Here is a 23,293-nt window from a genome sequence, read left to right on the forward strand (position 1 = left end):
TTGTTCTTTGCTTTTGTTTTGGTTATATTTAGTTCTGTCATTGTGAGATAGCTTTAAAAAGCTGTAACCCAAAAGTAAAAGATAGAGATGAACAAAGGCCGTTACTCTTTAGATTATTTCTAACTGTAGTGGCTATTTTATCATACCTGTAAAAACTAGAATTGGGGTCTATAATGCAGATAAAACTATTGTGCTTTACCCATTTTTTAATACCTTGTATACTTGATCTGCTTGTCCCTGAGATATTTGATCTGCTTATAGAGCCAATTTAACATTGGATACCTCTTGACAGGAAAAAAATATCACACTGTGCTTTCTTTAAAAAAAAAAAAAGAAAGGAAACATTTACTAGAAAAGCAAATAACCTGTATCAGTGGCCCTAAGCAACTGTCAGCAACAAGAAAGATTGTTTCACAATTAAACTTACCCACAAAACAATGTGAATTTGAAACTGCTTTAAGTACAGGGTATGAGTGCTTTGGGTTGTTGATTTGGAATAATATTCCCTTTTTTTTTTTTTTTTTTTAATAGACCTTGGGAACTTAGGCTTTTGAAATTTATTAGAAATTGTATTTGAGGCCCTGGCCAGGTGGCTCAGTTGTTTGGACCATCATCCTGTACACCAGTAGGTTTCAGATTCGATCCCCCACCTGGGTCTGTTGAAGAGGCAACCAATCGATGTTTCTCTCTCACATCGATGTTTTTCTCTTCTTCTCTCCAAATTGTAGAATCAAGAAAATGGCAGTTCAAAATGAAAAGGATATAAACCAACCAGTCCTTTTTATGAAGCTTGACTTTGTTCCAAGTATGTTTCTTAAGCAGATTTTTAAAAAATTTTATTGAGGTAAAACAGTCACATAACATAAAGTTAATTGTTTTAAAATACTGAATTCAGCTTCATTGGATCTAATTATGGAGTAAAATTTTAAGATACTTTTATTGAAATTAAAGTTTTAAAAATAGTAACCTGAATACCTATATACCCTTTGAGTTTCCAGTTTTTAAGATTTTGCCGTATCTGTTATTCTCTCTTTTCTTCCTCCACTCTTTATCTTTGTCTGTATACACACACACTCTCTCTTACTTTTCTGATGCATGAAAGTTGGTTACATATCCCCTTTGCCTCAAGACTTCTATGTGCAATTACTAAGGACAAGGACTACAGCCACAGTATAGTTATCAGATTGAGAAAATTAAACACTGAAACGATGATTTTTCTCTCTGTGGTCCATATTGTGATTTTTTCACTTGTCCCACTGCAGTATAGGATTTTGTCTACCTCATACATTGTATTTAATTGGCATGATTCTTCAGCCTCTTTTAAGGAAGAGTACCTTAACCTTTTTTTAAATCTTTAATAACATGGGTAGTTTTGAAGCTTACAAGCCAGTTATTTTATAGAATATTCCTGGATTTAGGTCTAATTGATGTTTCTTCAGCTTATGTACTCTGAGCTGTAATATTACATTCAATAATATTGTGTCCCGTTCAGTAGAAAGACAGTGTCTGTATGTCCCTTCTTAGTAATTTCAATTTTGATGATTAAGTCAAGGTGTTGTATGGTACCTTCACTGTTCACTTGAATTGTTTTTCTCATTGCAACTGATAAGCAATCTATGGGAGATACTCTGAGATCTTTCCTAATCACCCCCGCCCCCGATTTACTATCTGCCGATGTTTCTTGCTTGAGCTGATCTTTACTGTAATGGGTACAAATGGGGATTCTGATGCCTGAACAAATTTTATCTAACAGGTGTTTTCTCTGTAAGGCACATCACAACCTTCTTATGCTTAGGAAAACTAGACAGTACCTAAGCACTGGGGTTGGGACCATATTGAACAGTGCAATCACCAACAGAAAGCACAGTGCAAAACATGGCACTAAGTAGACCAGGAAAAGGACACTTGTTTACAACATGGGAACTGAAAGGAGAGGCAGAGTGTCACCTTTGTGATTCCCCTCAGCTGGGACTGTGCATGAGGAACGAATCAAAATTTTCATTGCTCTGCATGTTCACAAGTGACCATGAAAGCACTGTGAATATTATTTTGAAATCACCGTGAATATTATTTTGATATCAATAAACATATTACAAATATATTTTAGTGAGCAAACCAAATTCATAGATATGAAGCCCTCAAATAATTAGGATCAATTCTCCTTGCTTTTTAAAAACTTACACTTTATTAAGGGAATTAAGGTAAATTCATACATAAATCATTGCACAAGGCAGAACATAATTCATAAGAGTTCTGAATGTAATATTAGGTTTCATCATAGGAATGGGGGATTATGGGTTGTAAAGAATCAGGAAGGCTTCAGTTTTGCATTTTTGTTAAAAAGTAGGCTTGTCTTTAACCAAAAGGAGAGTTGGGGATTCCAGGAGTGAACAGTCACTAAGGTAAAGGACATGTTTAAATTTCAGCTAGTAATACTGTTCAGTTATCCCATAAAGGAAATGAAACAGGAGTGGTGGGAGAAGAGGCTTAGTCAAGCATATTGAGACCAGGTCATGCAGATCCTGATGACCAGTTCAGTTAGGACTTACTTTAGTCAGGAAAGAAGATATTTAAGAACTTTAGTCCTTTGTTCAATGACTCCGTAAATGATCCTGAAATCCACTGTCACTAAGCATGTCCCATGCACTGAGGATCTTTAAGTGAGTAAGACATTTTGTGTCCCCTAGATGTCTTCAGTCCAGAGGAGGAGATAGGTAAGTAAACAGACATGCCTGCTCGAGTACACCGGTTTTAGTTCACCATACGAGAAAGCACAGGGTACTATGAAGAGCATACAGGCAATCCCTGCCTGTTGGGTAGTTGTAGAAAGATTTCTTGGAGGAAGTGGCATTGAAGTTAAAACCTGATGATGACGTGGATTAGCTGGGGGCAGGAGGAGGTGGGCAGAGGACTGGGAGGGAGCAGCCTGGGCAAAGGCTGAAGGTGAGCAAGATGACAATGGAACTGAAGAAATAAATCGGTATCTCAGGTGAAGGATCTTTTTTATCATGTTAAGGAATTCGGAGTTTATCGGGAAGGTAACCAAGAAGTCATTGCTAGATTTAAAATGAGAGCTCAGTTAGGTAAGATTTATATTTCAGCAAGAGTTTATTTTGGCTCTTGCTTGGTGGAAGAGAGAAGAGAAGGAGGGTCACTGGTCACAAGGCGGTTGGCAAGAGTCGGGTGGGAAATGGCAGCCACCCTGGACTGCAGTCATGGCAGTGTGGGTAGAGAGGTGGGCGGGCGTATTTGAGAGCTGCTTAAGAAATCGAGTTGAAAAAGCCTGAGAACAGGTTGGGTACTGGATAGGAGAGGGGGGAGAAGTGACCCGTACTGAAGTTGAGGGTGTAACCCTGAAGTGTATTGTCCACTGATACAGAAAGGAGAATGTTTGGGGGTGACGGTGATGAATCTGTGGTGGACTAATATCATGGCTAACACAATATTAAGAAGGTGGGTCTGGTCATGTTTGGAGGATGAATAATAGAATACCCTCCAATGGAGAGATTTAAATGGTTTTTGTAGGAGTCTAGGCTAGATAGAGGTAAGTACCAGTATTTTTAAAGTAGAATGAACTGGCCTTGGAAATGAGTGGGAAGTGGGCACTGAGAGAATAGTCTCCCAAAGATGACCCCACACATCCCAGTAACTGCACACAGCCTGCCTGGCTTTGTGATGTGCCCTGAGGTCAGTTTTCAGGCTGAAACTACTTTCATGTTGCTACTTCTCAAATACACAGAAACTAACATTTATTGTTAAAAGGCAGCCATAATCTGTAAGAATAATCATTTTTTTTCACCCTTGGGACCTGACTAATTTCTTTCTGAGTACCTCGTACACACATTTAATCAGTCCTTGTGTGAGACGTTGCCTCGGGACGAGGGGCTTGGAAGCACAGTGTGAGAATGGGGCCGAGGGGAGAGGCCGCTGTCTCCTCCTGAGCTCTGCGCTCCAGCTCCTGCTTCAGCTTTGCCTTCTGAAGTGCCATAAAATAAGTAAAACACCCAGGAGAAACGGAAAGATGAACAACAGGTTTATTAAATTAGGACTAAGAAATGAAAACTTAAAGCTAAAAATAAAGTGAGAACTTTGAAGGGATTGGAATGATGTTTAAACGGTTTTTAAACCCAGTGGAAAAAAGGATACAAAAAGAATAAAACAAATGAGGCTTAAAATAGAAAGCTAAGATCAACAGTAAAGAATCAATCAAAGAGTTTTTAAAAATATGTTAAATGAGATGTAAAGGAAGATAAAAGGCTGAAAGCCAGCCAACAGATAAGAGTTTAAAGACATAAAAGATTAAAAGAAAATCTATTTAGGAAAAGCTATTAATTAGAAAAGAAAGGGAAGGGAGGGGGAAAGAAGAAAGAAAGAAAAGGAAACGGGAAACAGGGTAGGGTAAAAGGTTTACAGTTGTATGTGAAACAGTTTATTCTTATTTATTGTACTATTTTCCATATGAACAACTGTAAACCTACTTTTGTCCCACTCTGTATGCTAAAAACAAAAATGGTGAGATGAAAGGTATAAAATGACCTTTTTCATAGTTTGCGGGGGAAAGGGCAATTTTTTGAAAATAGTATATATATTGTACCAAAGTGGGTTTCTTGGAATGCTTAGAAAAAGCTCTAAGGAAAAGGTGTGTTGTCTCCAAAGGTTTAGAAATGTTTGGTGTTGTCTCCTGTCGGGAGACTCGGCAATACACATTAGAAGAGTAAAGTCTCAGAAGTGCTGCAGTAGTAAAGTTGCCTTTGTTTTTCCATAACATTTCCCAAATCTCACCATGGAATCCTTTTCTCACATAATACCTATTAATATCTCCCAGAGTGTCTTTCACCAAACACTAGAGTACTGTGTTAGATGAAAATAGAAATGAAAATCTTAAAAGTTACAGAGAGGCATGATTTTTGAAAAAGAAAAAAGTCAGTTGGAAATGGAAGATAATTTTGACTTGGGGCTGGCGTTGGTGGGGAATAGTCTTCTGTTGAGGCAGCGCTGTCCTGTTGGCAGCCAAGGGGCAGAGAGTGACTTCACACTCTCGGCTCTGGCCCACCGTCCAAAGTGTCTTTGCAGAAGCTTTCAGCGCAGACAGGCCCTGATGGAATGCACAGGCTGCGAGTCAGGGAGCAGAAGCTGATCCTCGGCAGAACTAAGTCAGCCCGGCCACGGGATACTCTCTGGCAAGTCAAGAGTAGTTTTATACGCAAGTGCTGTTTTTTCTTTTTTAAAAAAATAAGTTTTTTCCTTGTTTAAACAAAATTTGAATGTGCCCCCCACACTTTTTGTGGTTTTTATTCCTTTTAGACTTTGTCCATATGCACATGTGTTTTTATATAGTTGATAGTGGTTCGTGTTCTTAGAATTTTGTGTTGTGAGAGCTCTTTCCCTGTGACCATGAAAGGAAGAGAATCTCCGAGTGGTGGCTGGCTGCCTCCTCCTGCTCTCTCGCTGCAGTGTTCCAAGCACCCCATATTTTGGAAGCTGCTTTCCATCTGCTTCCCCGAATCACGGAACGAGGCTTCTCTTTTGCAGCCATAGAACACCTTTCCCCCCCCTTCCCTCCCCAATCTTATTGCTACAAGCATGCTTCTCTGAAAAATAATTCTTTAGCATCATGGGACTAGCTTATGGTGTCCTGCTGCAACAGTACCTTTGCTAGAGGGGAGTGGAAGGACATCCATGTAAACCCATCAAGACCCATGGACATTCAGACATTGGCTAGTATCATAATTTGTGTTCTTGCAGATGAAACAAAACAGCACAGAAACAGGTATCATGGCCCTTCTAAAACCTTTTGGTCAGCCAAACACCTCATTGAGTGAGTAATGTAAACCTTATTTTTGGCATTTTGAAAGCGCGTACTTCTGCTCCTTTTTATATCCCTATATTGTAAATATAAAATTCATGCTAGATAATTTCCCTTCTTATTATAATGGCGCCAGTCTTTGTTTTTGGCATAATTTGCTTTGGTATGTGCCACCCCAATAGTTGAGTTAGTTTAGTGAGTTCAAAAAAAGTTAGAGACTATTATATCAGGTGATACTAGATTATCACTAAAATGGAAATTGCTACTTAATGTAAAATAAAATCCTGGCTCACAGTTGGTGGTGTGCTAACACTACGGAGAGTTAACTTCAAAATACAAACTCTAGTAAGCATAAATAGCAAATATTCTGCTGGGGCTTGTATTAATAGATGCTTGTCTTTTAGTGATACTTATTTCCAGCTCTTTGGCCATTTCTTAATAATAAAGTCATTTCTGCCTTACTGTAGAGCTAACTATGTCTTCAAAATCTTCATTTTGATCTACACTATGAGTCAGATAGGCTGCTAGTTATTGTCACTGTTAAGTTCTGCAACAATGAATGACATGGGTAAATAATAAGTATTATGCCAGTCTAAGGGGCCAAATAAAGAATATCATAAAACTAAAAATTATAAATACTAGCAGAAAAATAACCATGTGAGCTAAAGATGCTTTATATACATCATTTCATCATTTCATTTAATCTCTGTAGTAATACATAGGTACTACCTTCCGGAGCAGAAAACTGAGGTACAGAGTGGTTGATTTGGGGATCAGAGATAAGATTTGGCCCCTGTTCTTAATAAATTATTGGTCAATAATATGTATATTAATTTGTTTTACAAAATTAGCCGTAAAAGATGAAGTAGATTATGAAAATACATAAATGTGCAGTATTTTCCTCTAATGTGGCCTTGTGTTTTTGGACAAGTCCTGCAGTCAAGGCCCATTTTAATTTATGAAAATGGGTTGCTATCAAATGGGTTTTTTTATTTTGTATTGCTAACCATTGAACTTGTAAGGAAAGGGAAGTAAATAGTAGAGTTTCTTCTTCCCACAGGTCATAATTTAGTTGTGAACATCAGGATGTTTTTCTTGGCTTATCTCATTCATATAGTTTTCCCTGCACACCTGTTACATAAATTACAAAACTATTTCCTTGAAAAGTTGCCAGTTTAAGTCACACTTAATTAGTGATCAAGAAGTCAGTTGTTACCTTTTGGAAAAGAAAATTAAATGATGGACTTTGAGAGACAGAAATCCAACTAACCATTCTGGTTTAGGTTTTTTTTTTTTTTTGGTTTGGATCAATTCATATATTTTTTGAGGCATTGAAATAATTATGTGTGGTTTCTAGTGTTTCCAAAAAAAGAATCATGTTGGACTATAAACATTTAATGATCTTATATATAAAATGGGATATTTTAGTGACTGCTTTTGTAAGTTTTTGTCTTTTCAATGATCAATTTACATGTATGTTCTAGTCTAGTACATAGTTTGGCATTTGAAACTAAATTTGGGGCTGTTGCCTTCTTCAATAATTATTCATTTTATGTAATTCTTCCTGACCTTGAATTCTACATGAATCATAAAAATAATGATTTTCTATTTTTTTCTTGGGAAAGAAAGTCATAAGATTTATTCTAGTTACATTTTAGGGCAACATTATACTGAAATGATGGACATAATCAGTTTTTGTGAATCTCAGAAATTTTAGATGTGTCTGGTTTGTTTGGGCCCATGCAAACTGATACTGAATCAGAACTAGAATTTTCCTGGAATGTTAGGTGAACTCTTCTGTAAACAAGGGACTGAGTGTTTCTTTAATGCACAATTTGAACTGTAGGGATCTGGAATGTTGGTTTTTAAGCTTGAAATATTTAGATATCACTTGGAATATTGATAATCTGTAATGGGTATTTTTAGAGATCAGAAGTGAAAGTATGTTATAAATTGGTTATTGTTAGTTACCGACAAAAGTTCAGATTAAATTTTTTCTGTTACATTGCCGATGAAACCATTCTCTTTTCTAAAATATGATAGATCTTGATATGTTTTTCTGTTCAAAGTTTTGATTTTTAAAAACAGGTCTAGATTTATTTTAAAAAATATGTATGTATAATTTTGTTACGACCCAGACATGACCTGCCATGTGTGGGAACAGGTCCCCCTAGCCAAGCTAGTCACTGGCATCCGCCTCACACCTATGTTGTGCTCCAGCTCTGGGGCTGTGGTGAGATTTTAACTTCTTTGCGAAAACAACTCAAAGAAAGCAAACTTCCAGTATTGATAGGGAACCTGGCAGAGCCTAAGAAAATGATGAATCACAGACAGAAAATAAGAGCTTTTACATGTATTTACAGAGGAGCGCCAGGTTTGGTGGTACCTTGAGTTAATGACACAACCATGTCTAAATAAAGTAAGTAAAATAAACTTAGGGAAGGTGTTCTGCCATGCAAAAGTCTCTTACCTGAAAAATAAAATTTGGTGAATCTAAATATAGGTTACGCTGTGCTGCATAAGTACAGTACAAACAGGATATTTTAACTCTTGATCAAATCTGGGAGATTGTCTGGAGCCTGTGCAAACATTTTCATTTTAATTTTGAAGATACACAAAAGTGTTTAGCTAATCTTTCAAGAGTGTTAAGAATTTATTCATATAGTTTTTCGTACCTGCAGAGTTGTGTTCAGTGTTTAATTTGCTCCGTGTCCAACCTCTGCCCCCCCAAAATCCCTGAATAATAAATACTTTTATGGAAAAGTTTTATAGAATTTATCATTATACTTTATAAGTAGCACAAGTGCAAAATTTTGAATTAAGATGAAATGAATATTGGCCATATCAGTCAACAGTGTTCAGTAATAAGAAAACATCAAGAATGATTAAAATTCTGTACTTCAGTTCTCCACCCCCATGATAATACTGGACTCAGCTATTACTGAAGTTGAAGGTCAGCATTGGTCTGAGTGGATCAGAGAATTTGGTAGCAGAGTTAATGTGAGAATGGCTTTTGGCCATCATTTTCATACAGCTTAAAACAGTTGGGTATTTCAAAAGTAGTTAACAACAGTTGGGAATAGTTTTCTATTGTCTTATGTCATATCTGGAGGGAACAACTAAAGTGTGTTTTGAACGTTAATAGATTTTCTGTGGTTTTAATAACATACATGCAGGCAGCTTGAGTTTTGAATTAGGCAGTTTTTCTTGATGTTTAAAAAGAACTATGGGACTCCCATCCTGCCTCAACAAAACCTGGTAATAAACTGCTTTAATATTTATTTTATTTACTGATTGATTTTGACTGGGAGCTAAAGGATGAGGTATAATATTTCAGTACAAATTCTGGATAGTTATTTTAAAAAGCACAAGTTTTACGTTTTAACATTTAGCATTATACTGTTCCCTTTTGAAAAGTAAAGAGGAAAACAGAAGGCACATAATCCGCTGTAAATAAGTGAAACCATAAATAATAATGCTTGTGAGCATCCCACATACTTAGGTATAATTAGATTGAAATAGAGTTTATGATTTTTGACTAATCAGGTTACTCTTTTCTGAAATTGTGTTACTGCAGAAGAATGGATAAGACGGCCTCAGACTTTAGATATGTTTAATTGCAGTTTTTCCCTATTCAAACTTACTTTCTTTACTCTGCTTTTAAGAGGGGGTACATTGGTTTCCTCCTTTTCAATTGAATAGTTTGTGTTTAATATTTACTAAAACCAAAGAAAATGTAATTTCCAAGACAGAGAATATATGAGTATGTATTTATTGTATTTTTTTAACATTATATCAGCATTTAGTTCTTTCAGTAGCACAGTTTGTGATGTCATATATTAATTAGTAGGCTTTTTCATTTAGGTCATATGATACTGCTAATTCTCTGATTTTAGGGCAGTAGTGGTATAATAGATAATGGGCTTTGGAATTAGAAAAGCTATAAAACTTAAACATCTTGTGATCCTGAGTGAGTTTACCTAACTTCTTTACTAAGGAGTTGCCATTAAATATATTTTTCCTCTCTCCTCACTCTTTCTCGTAGAGGCGGCTGTGGCTGGTGGTGGCAGCAACAGAGGGAAAGTGCCAGCGTTAGGATTGCTATCTTTGCTTCTTCTGTTCTTTCCAATATTTATTTTACAAGATTTCTTCTTAGGTATGGAGGGAGCACTGTAGTTTATTCCTTGTCTTGGCACCGGCACTGTTTTATAACTCACATACTATCTAATCAAACATGATAATATTTGCTTGAGCAGCATGAAGTATTCTGTTGAACCACTGCGTGTGTTAAGACATTTTCCATTCTTTGTGTTTCATTTTCAGATCAAGAAAATACATTTTTTTTGATGGGTAGCAAATATCCAGCCCAGAGGATGAATCAGTTTTTCCACCTCCCCCACACCATTTCTATATAACTTCAGATTTTCTGCTAACAACAAAAATTATGTTTGTTGAATTTAGGAGTACTAGAGTTCTTAGTTGTTGACCATAAATTTGATACTGTTCACTGGACTATAATAACATGTAACTTGGTTTTAAAGTACTCAATCTGTAAAATGTTCAGCTTGCAAATAAGGGTAACATGGTGAAGACTATTTCTTGATGATGAAAAATGAGAATCACATTGTCCATTATCAAGCTTTTAAAGCACATATTCTTAAAACTACTTCCCTGATGTTTTGGCCAGAAAGACCTTTTTTTCCTTTTCTTCTTTTTTTAATGTAACAAATTTTCCTGGCTTAAGTGACTTGTTACCTCAGAAAATTTTCTTCATTGTTCATTTGATGGGTGCTTTATTATTTTTAAAAAGTTTTTTTTTTAAATTGATACTTTACAGGGAGCATAATAATTTTAGCTAAATCATAAAAGTACCTGAAATCTTTGTAGCATTGAGATTAAATGGTAACTTTTAAATATAGGTTTTATTGTCAAGATTCATTCTTCTCTAATATATAGTTTTTAAAAATCATTTTAATTAGGTACTTATATTATTCCCTGTAATTTTATACACACGGAACTTGGTTGGTATACATATTTTAGTATGTATACATATATCTTAGTTACTAGTTTGCTGCATTTATTAGCCTGACAAAACAAAATGTTGGAAGTATACATAATACTCATGTGGTTTATAATAATTATTTTTCCCTATGCATAAGGTGTAGCTAATGATGATATAGTACTTGACTTACATTTTTAATGACATTTAATAATTTTCCTTTGGTTACAATATAATGTTAATGGGGGGTGGAATTTTGGAAAATTCAGCATTGTTTAAAACCATTACTTTGAACTGTCTTTTGCTGTCTCCATCTTTCTGTTTCTGATCCTGTGGATGTAAGTATGTATGCATACAATGAAATACAAGTTTAAAGATTTAAAAGAAAATACTGCGAAGTATTTTCTTGATCTTGGAGTGAATGAATCATTTATAACAAATTTAAAACAAAATGAAAAAAACATATTATAAATGTAGACCCATTTGACTCCATCTTTTAAAAAATACTTCTTACTATATCAGTCTGTTTCAATTCTTTTATAGCTTTGTTAACACTTAGTACTGGGTTACACTTACACTCTACCTTTTAGTGTATAGTTTTGTTTTAGTAAAGCACATTCTTGAGCTTTTGACGGGAAAAATAAATAAGGACTATACAAGTTTTTTCTTGTCAGTTATTTTACTGATTATTCTTAATGTAGATTAGAAGCAGCATTGACCATCTGTAAGTAAAAGCCTCCTTTTAGCTTTTACTTTGAACCAATTTTGCCTCTAAAACATGGTCTCAAACTGTTATCAAGTAAAATAACTTGATATTTTATCATTAATGAGTGGTGAAATAAGCAGAAAATGAGGAATAAAAAGGAAAGCCAAAGTGAACATTAATAATTTACAAATTGAATAATCAACCCCCAACTAATTGAACATTGATTGCCTTTGTTCACACAGCCATAGAAGCATGTGTGTAGAGCTTGAGATGGTAAGTCTTAGCAGTTGGCACTAAAGATCCAGTGAGTGAGTGGTGCTGGGTTGTCCATAGTTAGTTATAAGCACTCTCATTAGGGACTCTTAATTTTGTCCTACTTATTTATTAGGGTGTTGTGAGGAGTAAATGGGAAACTAAAAGCGCTGTGGAAGCTTTAAATAACCGGTTCCACAAATACAAACAAATAATGATTTTAATTGTGGATTTTATCCTTGTAAAAAGCAATTGTTCAATATTGCTTTAAAGTAAACTTCAGAACATGGGCAGCTTCTTTTATTCTTTACTGGTAATTTCCTGTAATTTTGTTGGTAGAATAGATCTTAGACCTTTGTCTGAATTTTGTATTCAAAAAACTGGTGAGAGAGCCCCCTCTAGTGCTGAAATATTCATCCTAAAACATTTGCGTCAATCATGGGAAGTTTTAGAAATTAAATGAGCTGTTTTTTCCTTTCACATCTGGACGTGATTTTTTTTTTTTTTAACTTTTCATTTTGGAGGGAGGGAGGGTTTTTCTTTTTTTAAAAAGGTCATCAGAATTATGAGTAGGGTGTGGATTGAAGGCAGTAGAAAACATGGAAAAGGAAGGATCAAAATGCCATTCCTACCTTTTTAGAAATAGTTATTTTTGAATGATCTGAATAAGGCCAAACTATACAGTGTTGTGTTGTTTTAGTTTACATTTGTTTCTGAATTGAGTACAGCTTTAAAAAAACTTAGTTTTGGAATTTTTTATGCCATCAGATCTCACCTTATGAGAGTTCTTTCCAGTTTCTGAAAGCAACTGTTTTATTGGAAAATGGCTTTAAAATAGAGCCTGATTCTCTTCGTGGAAGTGTTCTAACTTTGTTATTTTTTGTTTATTATCATTGTCATATGTTTCTGTGGATATACTTTATAACGACATTGTGAGTCTGTTCTAATAGCAAGTTGTCATTTTACATAGTTTCTGTTTTTTTTCAAACCAAGGAAATAAGGAGATTCTTAAATTATTGGCTCTCTGCCACCTCTCTAAACACACAATTCTCAAACACACAGGCCTTCAGCTAAGAATTTTGTGAAGGGTTACGGAAACAGGACCTTTTTCATTTGACCCATGGGCTTTTGTACCTTGAACAAGGAAAGCAGTGTTCTGAAAGCTACACAGCATTTATGAAGGCTCTAGTGAAAATATTTCATGTGCATGGACTAAGAGATTAACTTCTTTCATCTTGTTCTCCAACAAATTAAACAATGCAAACAGATTTCAAGTGCATTCTGGTAATGAAATGCTTGGATGAATTATAATCCTAATTGCTATTGTTCATTTGCACAGCTGCATTTTGACACTTTAAACTGCCTAAGCCATGCGTTCTTGAGCCACTAGGACAAACAAAAGCATTCTGAAATCCTTCATTGTATGACATCTTAAATTGCAAATCTTGTCATTGGCTTAGACTTATTTTATTTTTGATCTTATTTTTGTTCCATTGTTGACAAAATTAGGAAAAAATGTGATTGTTTCTTTATCTTTATACATAAAATTATTGTCAATAGAATCATTAGTGGACTTTCATGAAAATTCATTAATCTTAATTTTTGAAGGAGGCAGTGGAGATTATGAATTTATTTTAATCCCAGGGAAATAATTTGTATTTATTTTTTCAAATTAGTTGATATTTTAGGAGACACTTTCTTCAAGATGTGAAAGAAAATAATAGGATTTTGCTTTTCTTCCTTACTAGCAGAGTATTATGAATATAAATCTAGAAATCAGATTTATTCTGTGATTTTGGCAAGTCATAATTATATTCATAATAGTTCCTTTAAAATTTGACCCCCGACTGTTTATAACTAGTCTGTTCCTTCAAGGTAAAGAAACTGAAGTGTTTACAATAAATCTGGAATTTGTATTTCTTTATATTTGAGACAGATTTGAGTGCCAATTTTAACCAAACCTTTCTTATTTAAAAAGCAAAATTTTTTGAAGACTGAAAAAGTATACAACAAAAGTTAGGTATATTAAAGTAATAGTTACCAAATTCAGATTTTTCACTGTTTCTAAGATTTAATTTTAAGCGGGAGATTTTAATTAGCATATTCATTGGCATCTGTTGTAACAATTGTTTACTAGAAATTGGAGCTTTAAATGTCAAATTAATGCAAGTTTACTATGTCACATTTTCAAAGTATTTCTTTATTCCTCAGAATGTCTTTGAATTCTTAATATAAACATGAGAAATTGCTTTAAAAATCAGTTTTGCCATCTCATGTCTTAAGTTTAAGAAACTCTTGTAAAACTTAATCCTTTTAATAAAAATATTAATATTTTAAAATTCTAATAGGTAATTATCTCATAATAAAAAAATAGAGCTAACATTAAGCACTTCTTATATGTCAGGGACTGCTGATAAGTACCATTTGATATGTATCCTCTAAGCTAGAATTTTTCTTATTTATTCTCCTTTTGCATTTGAGAAAGCTGAGTTTAAAAGAATTAAAATAGTTTTGTCAGAGGTTACAAAGTGAGTAATTGGAGTCAGATCTTTCTGACTCCTAGAGCCATGTTCTTGACCACTGCTGATGTCTTACGTGAAAGTTAAATGCATTATCATACAATCTACCGATAGGTTATCAGGTAGCCATTAAAAGTGAGGGTTACAGTGACTATATAGTGACATTGAAAATGTATATGAACTAAATGAAAAAAACTAAGGGATTACAGTTAAATGTTCTTAGTGGTTCTAAACATTTTTAGTGTTACCTCTTATTTGTCATTGCTTTTTAAAAATATATAAATAATGTTCCACTGTTACATAATTTTGTCAATTACTTTACACAGTTTCTGTAAGCCAGAACTTTAAGACTGCACATAACCACGTCTGGTCAGAAAACTGACAACTTCAGTTTTAATAAACTCTAGCATGTTCAATTTTCTTTGTAATCTAACCCCAAACCATTTTTTTACTAGACTTATGCCTGCTCTAATACAGCCTATTATCAATATTCTTGAAGAGGAATGGAATAGTAAAATCTTTTTTAAGATAACTTAAATGTGTTATATAGTGTCCTCAGGGTAGCTTGTGCACAGAAGATATTTTCTTTTCCACCCTGTAGAGGTATCTCATTAGGACACCCAGTTGTGTCATTATTAAGTTTTCATGTGTTTCTCAGTTTTGATGCTAATCTCTGTGCGTATGTGCGTGCATTTTTTTTTTCTTTGCAGCACCAATGTGGTTATGAATTATTCAGAGATCGAGTCTAAAGTTCGAGAAGCAACGAATGATGATCCTTGGGGACCTTCTGGGCAACTCATGGGAGAGATTGCCAAGTAAGTGATAATTTGACTCAGCAGTGCAGAAAGAATCCAACCATCTTTACACAGAAATGTGAGATTTGCTTTCAATTTTAAATCGTTTAGCTTCCAGTTAGAAATTTTGCATAAACATTCAAATATTAACGGAGGAAATTTTACACAGGGTCCATTCCCCTTAAAAATGAGCTCAAAAAAAATAAAACAAAAATTTATTTCAATGATGTTTAGAGACTTACATGTAAAATTTGGACAAATGTGTATAAAATAACTTGAAATAAATTTACAAAAATTTTTTCCTCATGAACATCTGGACCACTATGCCATTGAATAAAGGATTTGTAAAATATGATAATAATTAGTGGGGCTTACAGATGTGCTAGATCTTATACAAAATATAGGAAAAACATTTTTAAGGAAGCCTATCATTAAATGTTTTAAATTAAGGTCAAGTATAATTTTTAAGCTCTTTAGGAAAAACACAATAGCTTATAACAAGCCTGCCATCTACTGTCAAAATTGACGTATTGCAAGGAAAATTATTCTCTTTTCAGGGCTACGTTTATGTATGAACAATTTCCAGAACTTATGAATATGCTTTGGTCACGAATGCTAAAAGACAACAAAAAAAACTGGAGGAGAGTTTATAAGGTATGGGCATTAGTCTATTGTTACTATTTAACATGTTGAAAAATGCTTGAAGTTTTAATGTATTCATAGTTACTATGAAAGACGTTAGGTCCTAGAATATTCTAAAGCACATTAAAAACAAAGATTTGCTATTTGTGCTGTTTTCTAGTCACCATAAACAACTATTCTTAAAACGTTTAAAATTAATACTAATACTACTTCTAAATGTTGAATATTTTTATTTTATTGGTTAAAATTTTTCCAACTAAAAACATTTATGCATTTAAAAAATAATGATTCTGTAGTAGTATGCATATTTAGTGTATGAACTATTAAGATGAAAACTAGTACAATGTAGTTTGTCATCTCTACATAAAAATTTGCCTAATTTGGTGGGGGGTAGGCAGAGACAAATGTATTTTAAAAAATAAATTAATTAAAAAAATTTGCCTGATTTATAACAATATTATTACCATATTCTGCAAAAATGTTAGTTTAAGAGAATCTGTTTTCATCTCCTCATATTATGTAGAATTTTAAAATGAGATAGTCATCTGTTCTTCCATCCACACCATATTTTCTTTCTACTTGGAATAAGCTTTTCCGTGCTTTCCAAAATGATACATAATATTTATATTTGAAACTTTGAAGACAACATTTTTGGCTTTCATGATTGGAAATAACTGCTTTAGTTATGTATTTTTTATATTGTTTGTTTCTGAAAATATTCACTGTTATTTCCTCAGCTTGTATAGAAGTTGCAATGAAATGCTTGAAATTTCTATAAATTAAATATTTTTTTTTCATTAGAGTTAAAAAATTTGGGGAGAGGGGTGGGAAAACGATTTTTTTAAAGAACAGTTTCTGGTAGGATGAAGGTTTCAACCTCTCAATTTCACCAACTTAACTAAATTTTATAGATCTAATCGTCTTTATGTGAGGCTTGTTCCAGGCAAAGTTAAGTTCAAAATGTGTAATTCACTGGTTCTTAGTGTAATCAAAATTGTGCAGGATTCACCACTATCTAATACCAGAACATTTTCATCAACTCAGAAAGAAATTTCATAAATCTTTTTCTCTTTATTTGTTAGCAGCAAGTGTTTGAAACAAAAGCCACATCATTAACCACCGCCCCCCCCCCAACTAAATTTTGTCTGTGGAAAATGCTGTGGGACCAAATAATTATTCTCTTTAATTTTTTTAAAATGTATTGATTTTAGAGAGAGAGAAAGAAAGATCAGTTTGTTGTTCCACTTATTTATGCATGTGTTGGTTGATTCTTCTGTGTGCCCTCAAGAGGGATCGAACCCGCCACCTTGGTGTGTGGGGATGATGCTCTAGCCAGTAGTGCTACCCGGAAATGGCAACAATTGTTCTCTTTCAACTGGTGCTCTAACAACTCACAGTTCTGTAATGCCCAGATGAAAAGTAAAAACTGAGCCAGCTTTCTAAAAGCTTAGTGTTCATTTATATCATACCTTCAAATATTTCGTAACATTAGAATTATATTTTTAATCTCACACATGATGTCCAGTGGACAGTTCATTTATTATGCTTGGTATAAGAGGAACTCCAGATTGATAATAGGCTGTATATAGTCTAATATATGGTAAAGAGGTCCCCTCCCCCTGCCTCACACACAAAGATTATTCATTTGCTAATGTTGAAATTATTTTTTTTAACCATTTACCAAAGCTCTACCAGTATTTATTTTGTTAAATCACTTGGTGCTTTGTATTTTTACAGTCATTGCTGCTCCTAGCTTACCTCATAAGGAATGGATCAGAACGTGTTGTTACAAGTGCCAGAGAACACATTTATGATTTGCGATCCCTGGAAAATTACCACTTTGTAGGTGAGCAATAGAAAAACCTTATAAGCAAATTAAAACAGTAGTTGGAGTTGTCAGTCACCTGAACCAGCTTAGAAGCTTCTCCGCTCTAATTAGAATGTGACTGTTGCTGGTTGTGTGACGAGTGCAGAATCCAAGACGTGGGGCCCTAGAGTATTAATTAGTGAAGACAAGAACTTGCAGAAAAGACTGGCTAATAACAACAGAACCAACACAACATGAGTGTTCGGGTTTATATTAAAATATGCACTGGAGACTGGTCCCCTGTGGTGTCCATAAAGGAATAGCTTTAATCATATGGGAAGAAAAGGTTAGAGCTCCAAAACACACACATCTGTTTGAAGCTGGTTTTTTTTCCTCCCACCAAATAATATTTACTGTGCAAAGGCAGCAGGACCAGAGTGTGTTCTGAATGTGAAAGAAGATACAGAATGAACCACATTTCATTTTGTAGTATACTCCAGTTGAAAGCACTTTAAAAATTCAGTTTTTCAGCTATACTAAATTCTGGTAATTAGTTTTTCCAAATTTGTATTGGGAAAACCAAGGGATTTGGGTGTTTTTCAGTCATTAAAATGTAAGTGTTAATGACTGAAGTGAGTTTTGCTTTTTGTTTTGTTGAAACTAAATTTATGGACATAAGTCCATTTCTTGTGGTCATCATTAGTAATCCTTCTTAGTGGATCTTTAATTGATCTTGCATAGCACTATTATCTGTGGTCTCTTTTAGTTCACCTTCACATGCTCTTATAAACCAAAATTGCATCTCAAAAGTCACAATTTGCCCTTGAGAAAATGACAAAATTTAACAGCATAATTTGCCTCTATATTAATTTTAAAATATTGGTTTCTTAGGTTGAAATTTTCATGCCTGTTTTTTGTGTTAAAGGTTTTGATAGAGATTACCTGAATCCTTAAGGTTTTGTTTCTCCCTTACCCTCCTCACAGATGAGCATGGCAAGGATCAGGGTATAAATATTCGCCAGAAGGTCAAAGAATTGGTTGAATTTGCCCAAGATGATGACAGGCTTCGTGAAGAGCGAAAGAAAGCAAAGAAGAACAAAGACAAATATGTTGGGGTTTCCTCAGAAAGTGTTGGAGGATTCAGATATAGTGAGTATCAAAAACAGACTGACACCTAACCATCAATTTAGCTTCTGGGGTGTATTTTAAGAACCACTGAACTATGAAAGACCAAGATGCTATTTTTTTATTTTTCCAGGGATATGTAGAATACTAAAATAAATGTAATAGTCATTTTAGCTCCTATTATGTGAAATCTTGGGAATCTTTTTATTTCGTGGGTTCAAGGATATGATTTTAACCATTAATTGCTAATCAAATTACTGCAAACTTTGAGTTGGTATACAGAAAACAAAACCAGATACATACCCTTATCTCTTAAGTGTTACCATTCTGAAAGAGAAAAAAGGATTTCTCTAACTCACGATTTAGAGCATAAAATTATGAAGTTTGAGCAAGAGATTAATCTTCTTAATTTGAAACCAATTTATCTGTTTTTGGCCAAAAATAGATACTAAGCTTCCTATAAGTTGCTTCAGCCTCAGTCTTTTCCCTTCATTAAGCAGTGCATTAACTTGACATTGGTAAAAGTGACGGACGATATTGTTCCAAAAAGGGCAGGTAGAACATTCATCTCCCATATTTATTTTTAATGTAATAATGTTGTTTACCTGAAATGGATCACTAAGAGCTTGACACAGATACAGAAAATAACTCTTTCGTAGTACGTCTTTTTGGACTCATATCTTCTGGACCTCTAACAACCCCCTGGTAGTTTTGTGTCCACACAGACAGGCCAGTGCTCCATCTGCTTGGCAGCTGCATACTGGGACTCCCCAGCTCCTCCCACCCATATCTGAATGTGTTTATATTTGGATTATTCTGAGAACTCGTAACTCATCATTGGAACTATATGAAAACCTTCTATTTCATGTCTTGTGATTGCCTGTAAAATAATATTTTTACTGCTTTGCTTGAGCACTCTGCTTTCTTGTTCACAAAGAAAATGCTTCAATTAAATAGTTCTTAGAAGATGTTTCTAACAGCAGAAACATTTCTTTCTTTAGTGTCTCAGCGTTACATAAAAGTGAATTCTTGAATTAGGCAAAAATATTTATCTTAAGTCATGTAAATATATTTTAAAGTTTTTATTTATTTAGGTGAATAAGTTTTTGGACTATTTGCCCAAGAAATTATTTTATACTTTAACTTTTTCAAAGTAGCTATAGCATTTTAATGTGTTTATGAGTAGAAATTGCTATTTACAATTTATGTTCTCATTCTGTTTGTTTGTAGTCCTCTTTTTTACCAGCACATTATATAATTAGATAAATTAGAAAATTGAATACATTTTCAGAATCAATCACAGTGAACTAATTATAGTATCTGCAGTAGAGATAGAGTTGAATGGCCTGTGTATTTGCATCACATATATATATGATTCAGAGACGTAATTAATCAACTTTAACTATTTTGTGGGGGGTTTTTTCATTTTACCATTAGATAATGTCCTGCCAACATCCAGTGTTTTGGGCATGTATTTTAGTATATCTACCACATTAATCAGTTTAGTTTTCATCTTCTTTCATTTTTCTGATCAGTTTTTTTTCAAAGATGAGTTTATCACGTCATTGAAATACTGTTGGAAAACCACCATATTTATAAAACTGTCCTGGTTTAAATTTTATCTAATTTTATTTTTTCATGTTTTGTTCAAGTTGGTGGTTACTTTCAGATTTAGTAGACATTTTAAAAATCTCAAGCTCTTACAGAAAATTTTGACTTTGCAGTTTTAGCAGGCAATTCAGTACAGTGGTTTTGTTCAATCTGCAAAGGACATATGTGCTGTCAGAACTTATTTACCAAAGTTCAAGAAAAAAGCTCTGTTTACCACCTTTGGGTTATTCTGTTATTTCTCTTTGCCCTTTCCTTTTCTCTCCAACCTGCCTTAATTTTCAATGTGTTCTTCTTTTTAACCTCATGTGATTTTTCTGTACTTTCTATTTTTGCCTCTTAAGCTTGGACATGGACATGGACATGGGAATGGAAAGGTTCCCTTTAATGCCTGTAATTCCTTTCTCTCCTTTGGACCCCAAGGTCAAGGACTAAAACAAATCTTGACTTTTGGGAGTTTTGTTCCCTTTCAGATTTGCCTTGAGGCTCCCTAGGCTTGACCAGTCCTAGTGTGTGTTTGTTCTGAACTGCTTGAGCATATTTCATGATTCCAGCCTGTGTAGCATTTGGTAGTTAGAATATTCTTTTCTTTTTACTGTAATTAAAAGATGCTTTCTTGTGTTGTAAAATCCATTGAGTTCTTTTTCTAGTTTGATACTAAGGAATACCTTTATAGCACATTGGGACATGTAACGTTCAGAATGGTGGGTTTTTTTTTTAAGCTTGTGTTTTAAGAAACTTAGCTGTCCAATACTTTCCTAATAGTTGAAAAACCAATAAGAGAGAGGAATGAAATATAATTCATTAAGTGACTTTTGTAAAAACAAAAAGATTTCTGTTTCTCCTTTGTTTACATAGCCTTTGTTGGTTTTTGTGTTTTCCTCTACTCCTTTCAACAACCCCTAAGAACTTCCTGATAATGCTGTGCTGTGCATTATGGTTGTATACGTTTTCATAAATGAAAGCTTTTGAATCTGCATTTTCCTCCACTTAATGACTGGCACTACATGCTGTGTCTTGCTGTAATTGTGTTGATTCAGCACCATGGGAGCTTTCTGTTTTCCTTTGAAAACTATTTTATTATGAGAAAAGCTTCAGAAAGAACTGTAGACACCTTTTGTATTTAATATCCTTAGAGCTGCTTCTTTTTTTTTAATGCTTTATATAGGTGAAAGATATGATCCTGAGCCCAAATCAAAATGGGATGAGGAGTGGGATAAAAACAAAAGTGCTTTTCCATTCAGTGATAAATTAGGTGAACTGAGTGATAAAATTGGAAGCACAATTGATGATACCATCAGCAAGTTCCGGAGGAAAGATAGAGAAGACTCCCCAGAAAGATGCAGGTACTAACACTTTGTATTCTGGGTCTCTTGGAGAGGGTGCTAAATTTGTGCAGCTGGGTTTTTTTGTTTTTGTTTTTGTTTTGTTTTGGGTGTTACCATTATTCAAAGTTCAGCTTTTTTCCCCTAATAGATTTTATTTTTTAAGTTCTCAGAAAAATTGTGCGTAAGTTACATAGTTGTCATATTCACACACACCAAATTTCTCCTTTTATTGATATCTTGCATTACTATGGTTCATTTAATAACAGTTGATAACCAATATTTATATATTGTTATTAAATAAGTTTGTTGTTTGCATTAGGGTTCACTGTGTTGTACAGTTGACAAATGGATAATACCCACCATTATAGAATCATATAGAACAGTTACACTGCCCTAAAAATGCCATGTGAAGAAATGGAATGATTGATGAATTTGCATGTCATCCTTGCACAGAGGTCATGCTTTTGATCTCTGTATTGTTCCAGTGTTAGTATGTTTGCTGCTGATGACCGACTCTGTGTCTCATTTTGAAGATGCTAGGTCAAACATTGTCTGAAATTAGTGCTGACACACTTTCCATGTTGTCTCTATCCATGCATTTCTAACGCTATCATGTATACTATATGTTTTTATTCAGGCTATTTATTGGAATGTTTTTTCTCAATAAGAACTTTCAAAGCTTATTTTTTACTTGGGCATCAGATTCCCCAGAGATCTAAGGTATTGCTAAGGGAACCAAGTTTATTTTATTAAATTTAAACAAAAGTTAAATGGTTTGAAATCTAACTCCTCCTGTGACATTTCATTAGGGTTCTGTGCCAGTGTGTACCAGGAAAAAAATCCAAATGGATTTTGGATTTTTGGACTAAATGTATTTGACTACAGACCAGTATTTTCATAAACTACATTTTCTAATGGTAGAGCATTTTTATTTAGTTTTATATAAGACTAAAAAAGCATTCATTTTTGTTCTGCCTACCAGTATAGCTATAAACTAGTTTTGCTGCCAGTTAAAAGGGCAATGTATGTAGCATTTCATTTGCAGAGCAAGTGTTACAAGATTTTTGTCATGTGTGTCTCAAAGTACCTCTATTAGATAGGCTAGAGAAAGGATTTCACCCTTATTGTTGCAAAGTAAAACCTGAAGCCCTGTCAGGCTGTGTTGAACTTGCCTAAAATAAGTTAGTGATTCCTGGCCAGGTGGCTCAGTTTGTTGGATCATCATCCCATATTCCAGAAAGGTTGTAGGTTTGTTCCCTAGTCAGGGCACATATAGGAAATAACTGATTAATGTTTCTCTCATATCAATGTTTTTCTCCTTAAAAAAAAAAAAGGATTTTTTTATTTATTTATTTTCAGAGCGAGAGGGAGAGAAACATCACTCAGTTGCTTCTCACACACCCCCAGCCAGGGATATGGCGCACAACCTAGGCATGTGCCCTGATTGGTAATCAAATCGAACCGAACTGGCAACCTTACAGCTTTCAGGCCAGGGCTCAGTCCACTGTGCTGCTCCATCAAGAGCTGTTTCTTTCTCCCCCTGACCCCACCCCAAAATCAATAAACATATCCTTGGGTAAGGACTAAAAATAACAATAATAACAACAGCGCTAGAAGCCTTGTTAACATTGTGGCCATATATTCTGTTGCTGTTTTCTAAAGTGTGAGAATCAGGTAGATGGGCTGATTAGACATTTGACTGTGTAC

General features: G+C 34.3%; 1 protein-coding gene and 1 non-coding gene across 5 annotated transcripts in view; one reads left to right on the forward strand and one right to left on the reverse strand.

Annotated features, from left to right (window-relative positions):
* The window catches only part of CLINT1 (clathrin interactor 1), a 53,501-nt gene that overhangs the window by 10,417 nt on the left and 19,791 nt on the right, over nt 1–23,293 (forward strand). For 2 of the 4 annotated variants that reach the window (XM_054568114.1, XM_054568115.1), the window contains exons 2-6: nt 14,993–15,097; nt 15,634–15,730; nt 17,456–17,564; nt 18,510–18,674; nt 21,427–21,604. In XM_054568114.1, the coding sequence (XP_054424089.1) occupies nt 14,993–15,097; nt 15,634–15,730; nt 17,456–17,564; nt 18,510–18,674; nt 21,427–21,604 (654 nt within the window). Of the gene's footprint in view, nt 1–747; nt 806–14,992; nt 15,156–15,633; nt 15,731–17,455; nt 17,565–18,509; nt 18,675–21,426; nt 21,605–23,293 lie in introns of those variants that run through there. The other 2 variants (XM_054568116.1, XM_054568117.1) reach the window with 2 other exon arrangements.
* Nucleotides 21,995–22,099, reverse strand: LOC129066794 (U6 spliceosomal RNA). The gene has a single exon (XR_008528729.1). It is a non-coding gene; the product is annotated as a U6 spliceosomal RNA (small nuclear RNA).

Source organism: Pteronotus mesoamericanus, unplaced genomic scaffold (assembly GCF_021234165.1).
Source record: "Pteronotus mesoamericanus isolate MK-2021 breed Mesoamerican mustached bat unplaced genomic scaffold, CSHL_Meso_final contig_2, whole genome shotgun sequence".
NCBI lineage: Eukaryota > Metazoa > Chordata > Mammalia > Chiroptera > Mormoopidae > Pteronotus > Pteronotus mesoamericanus.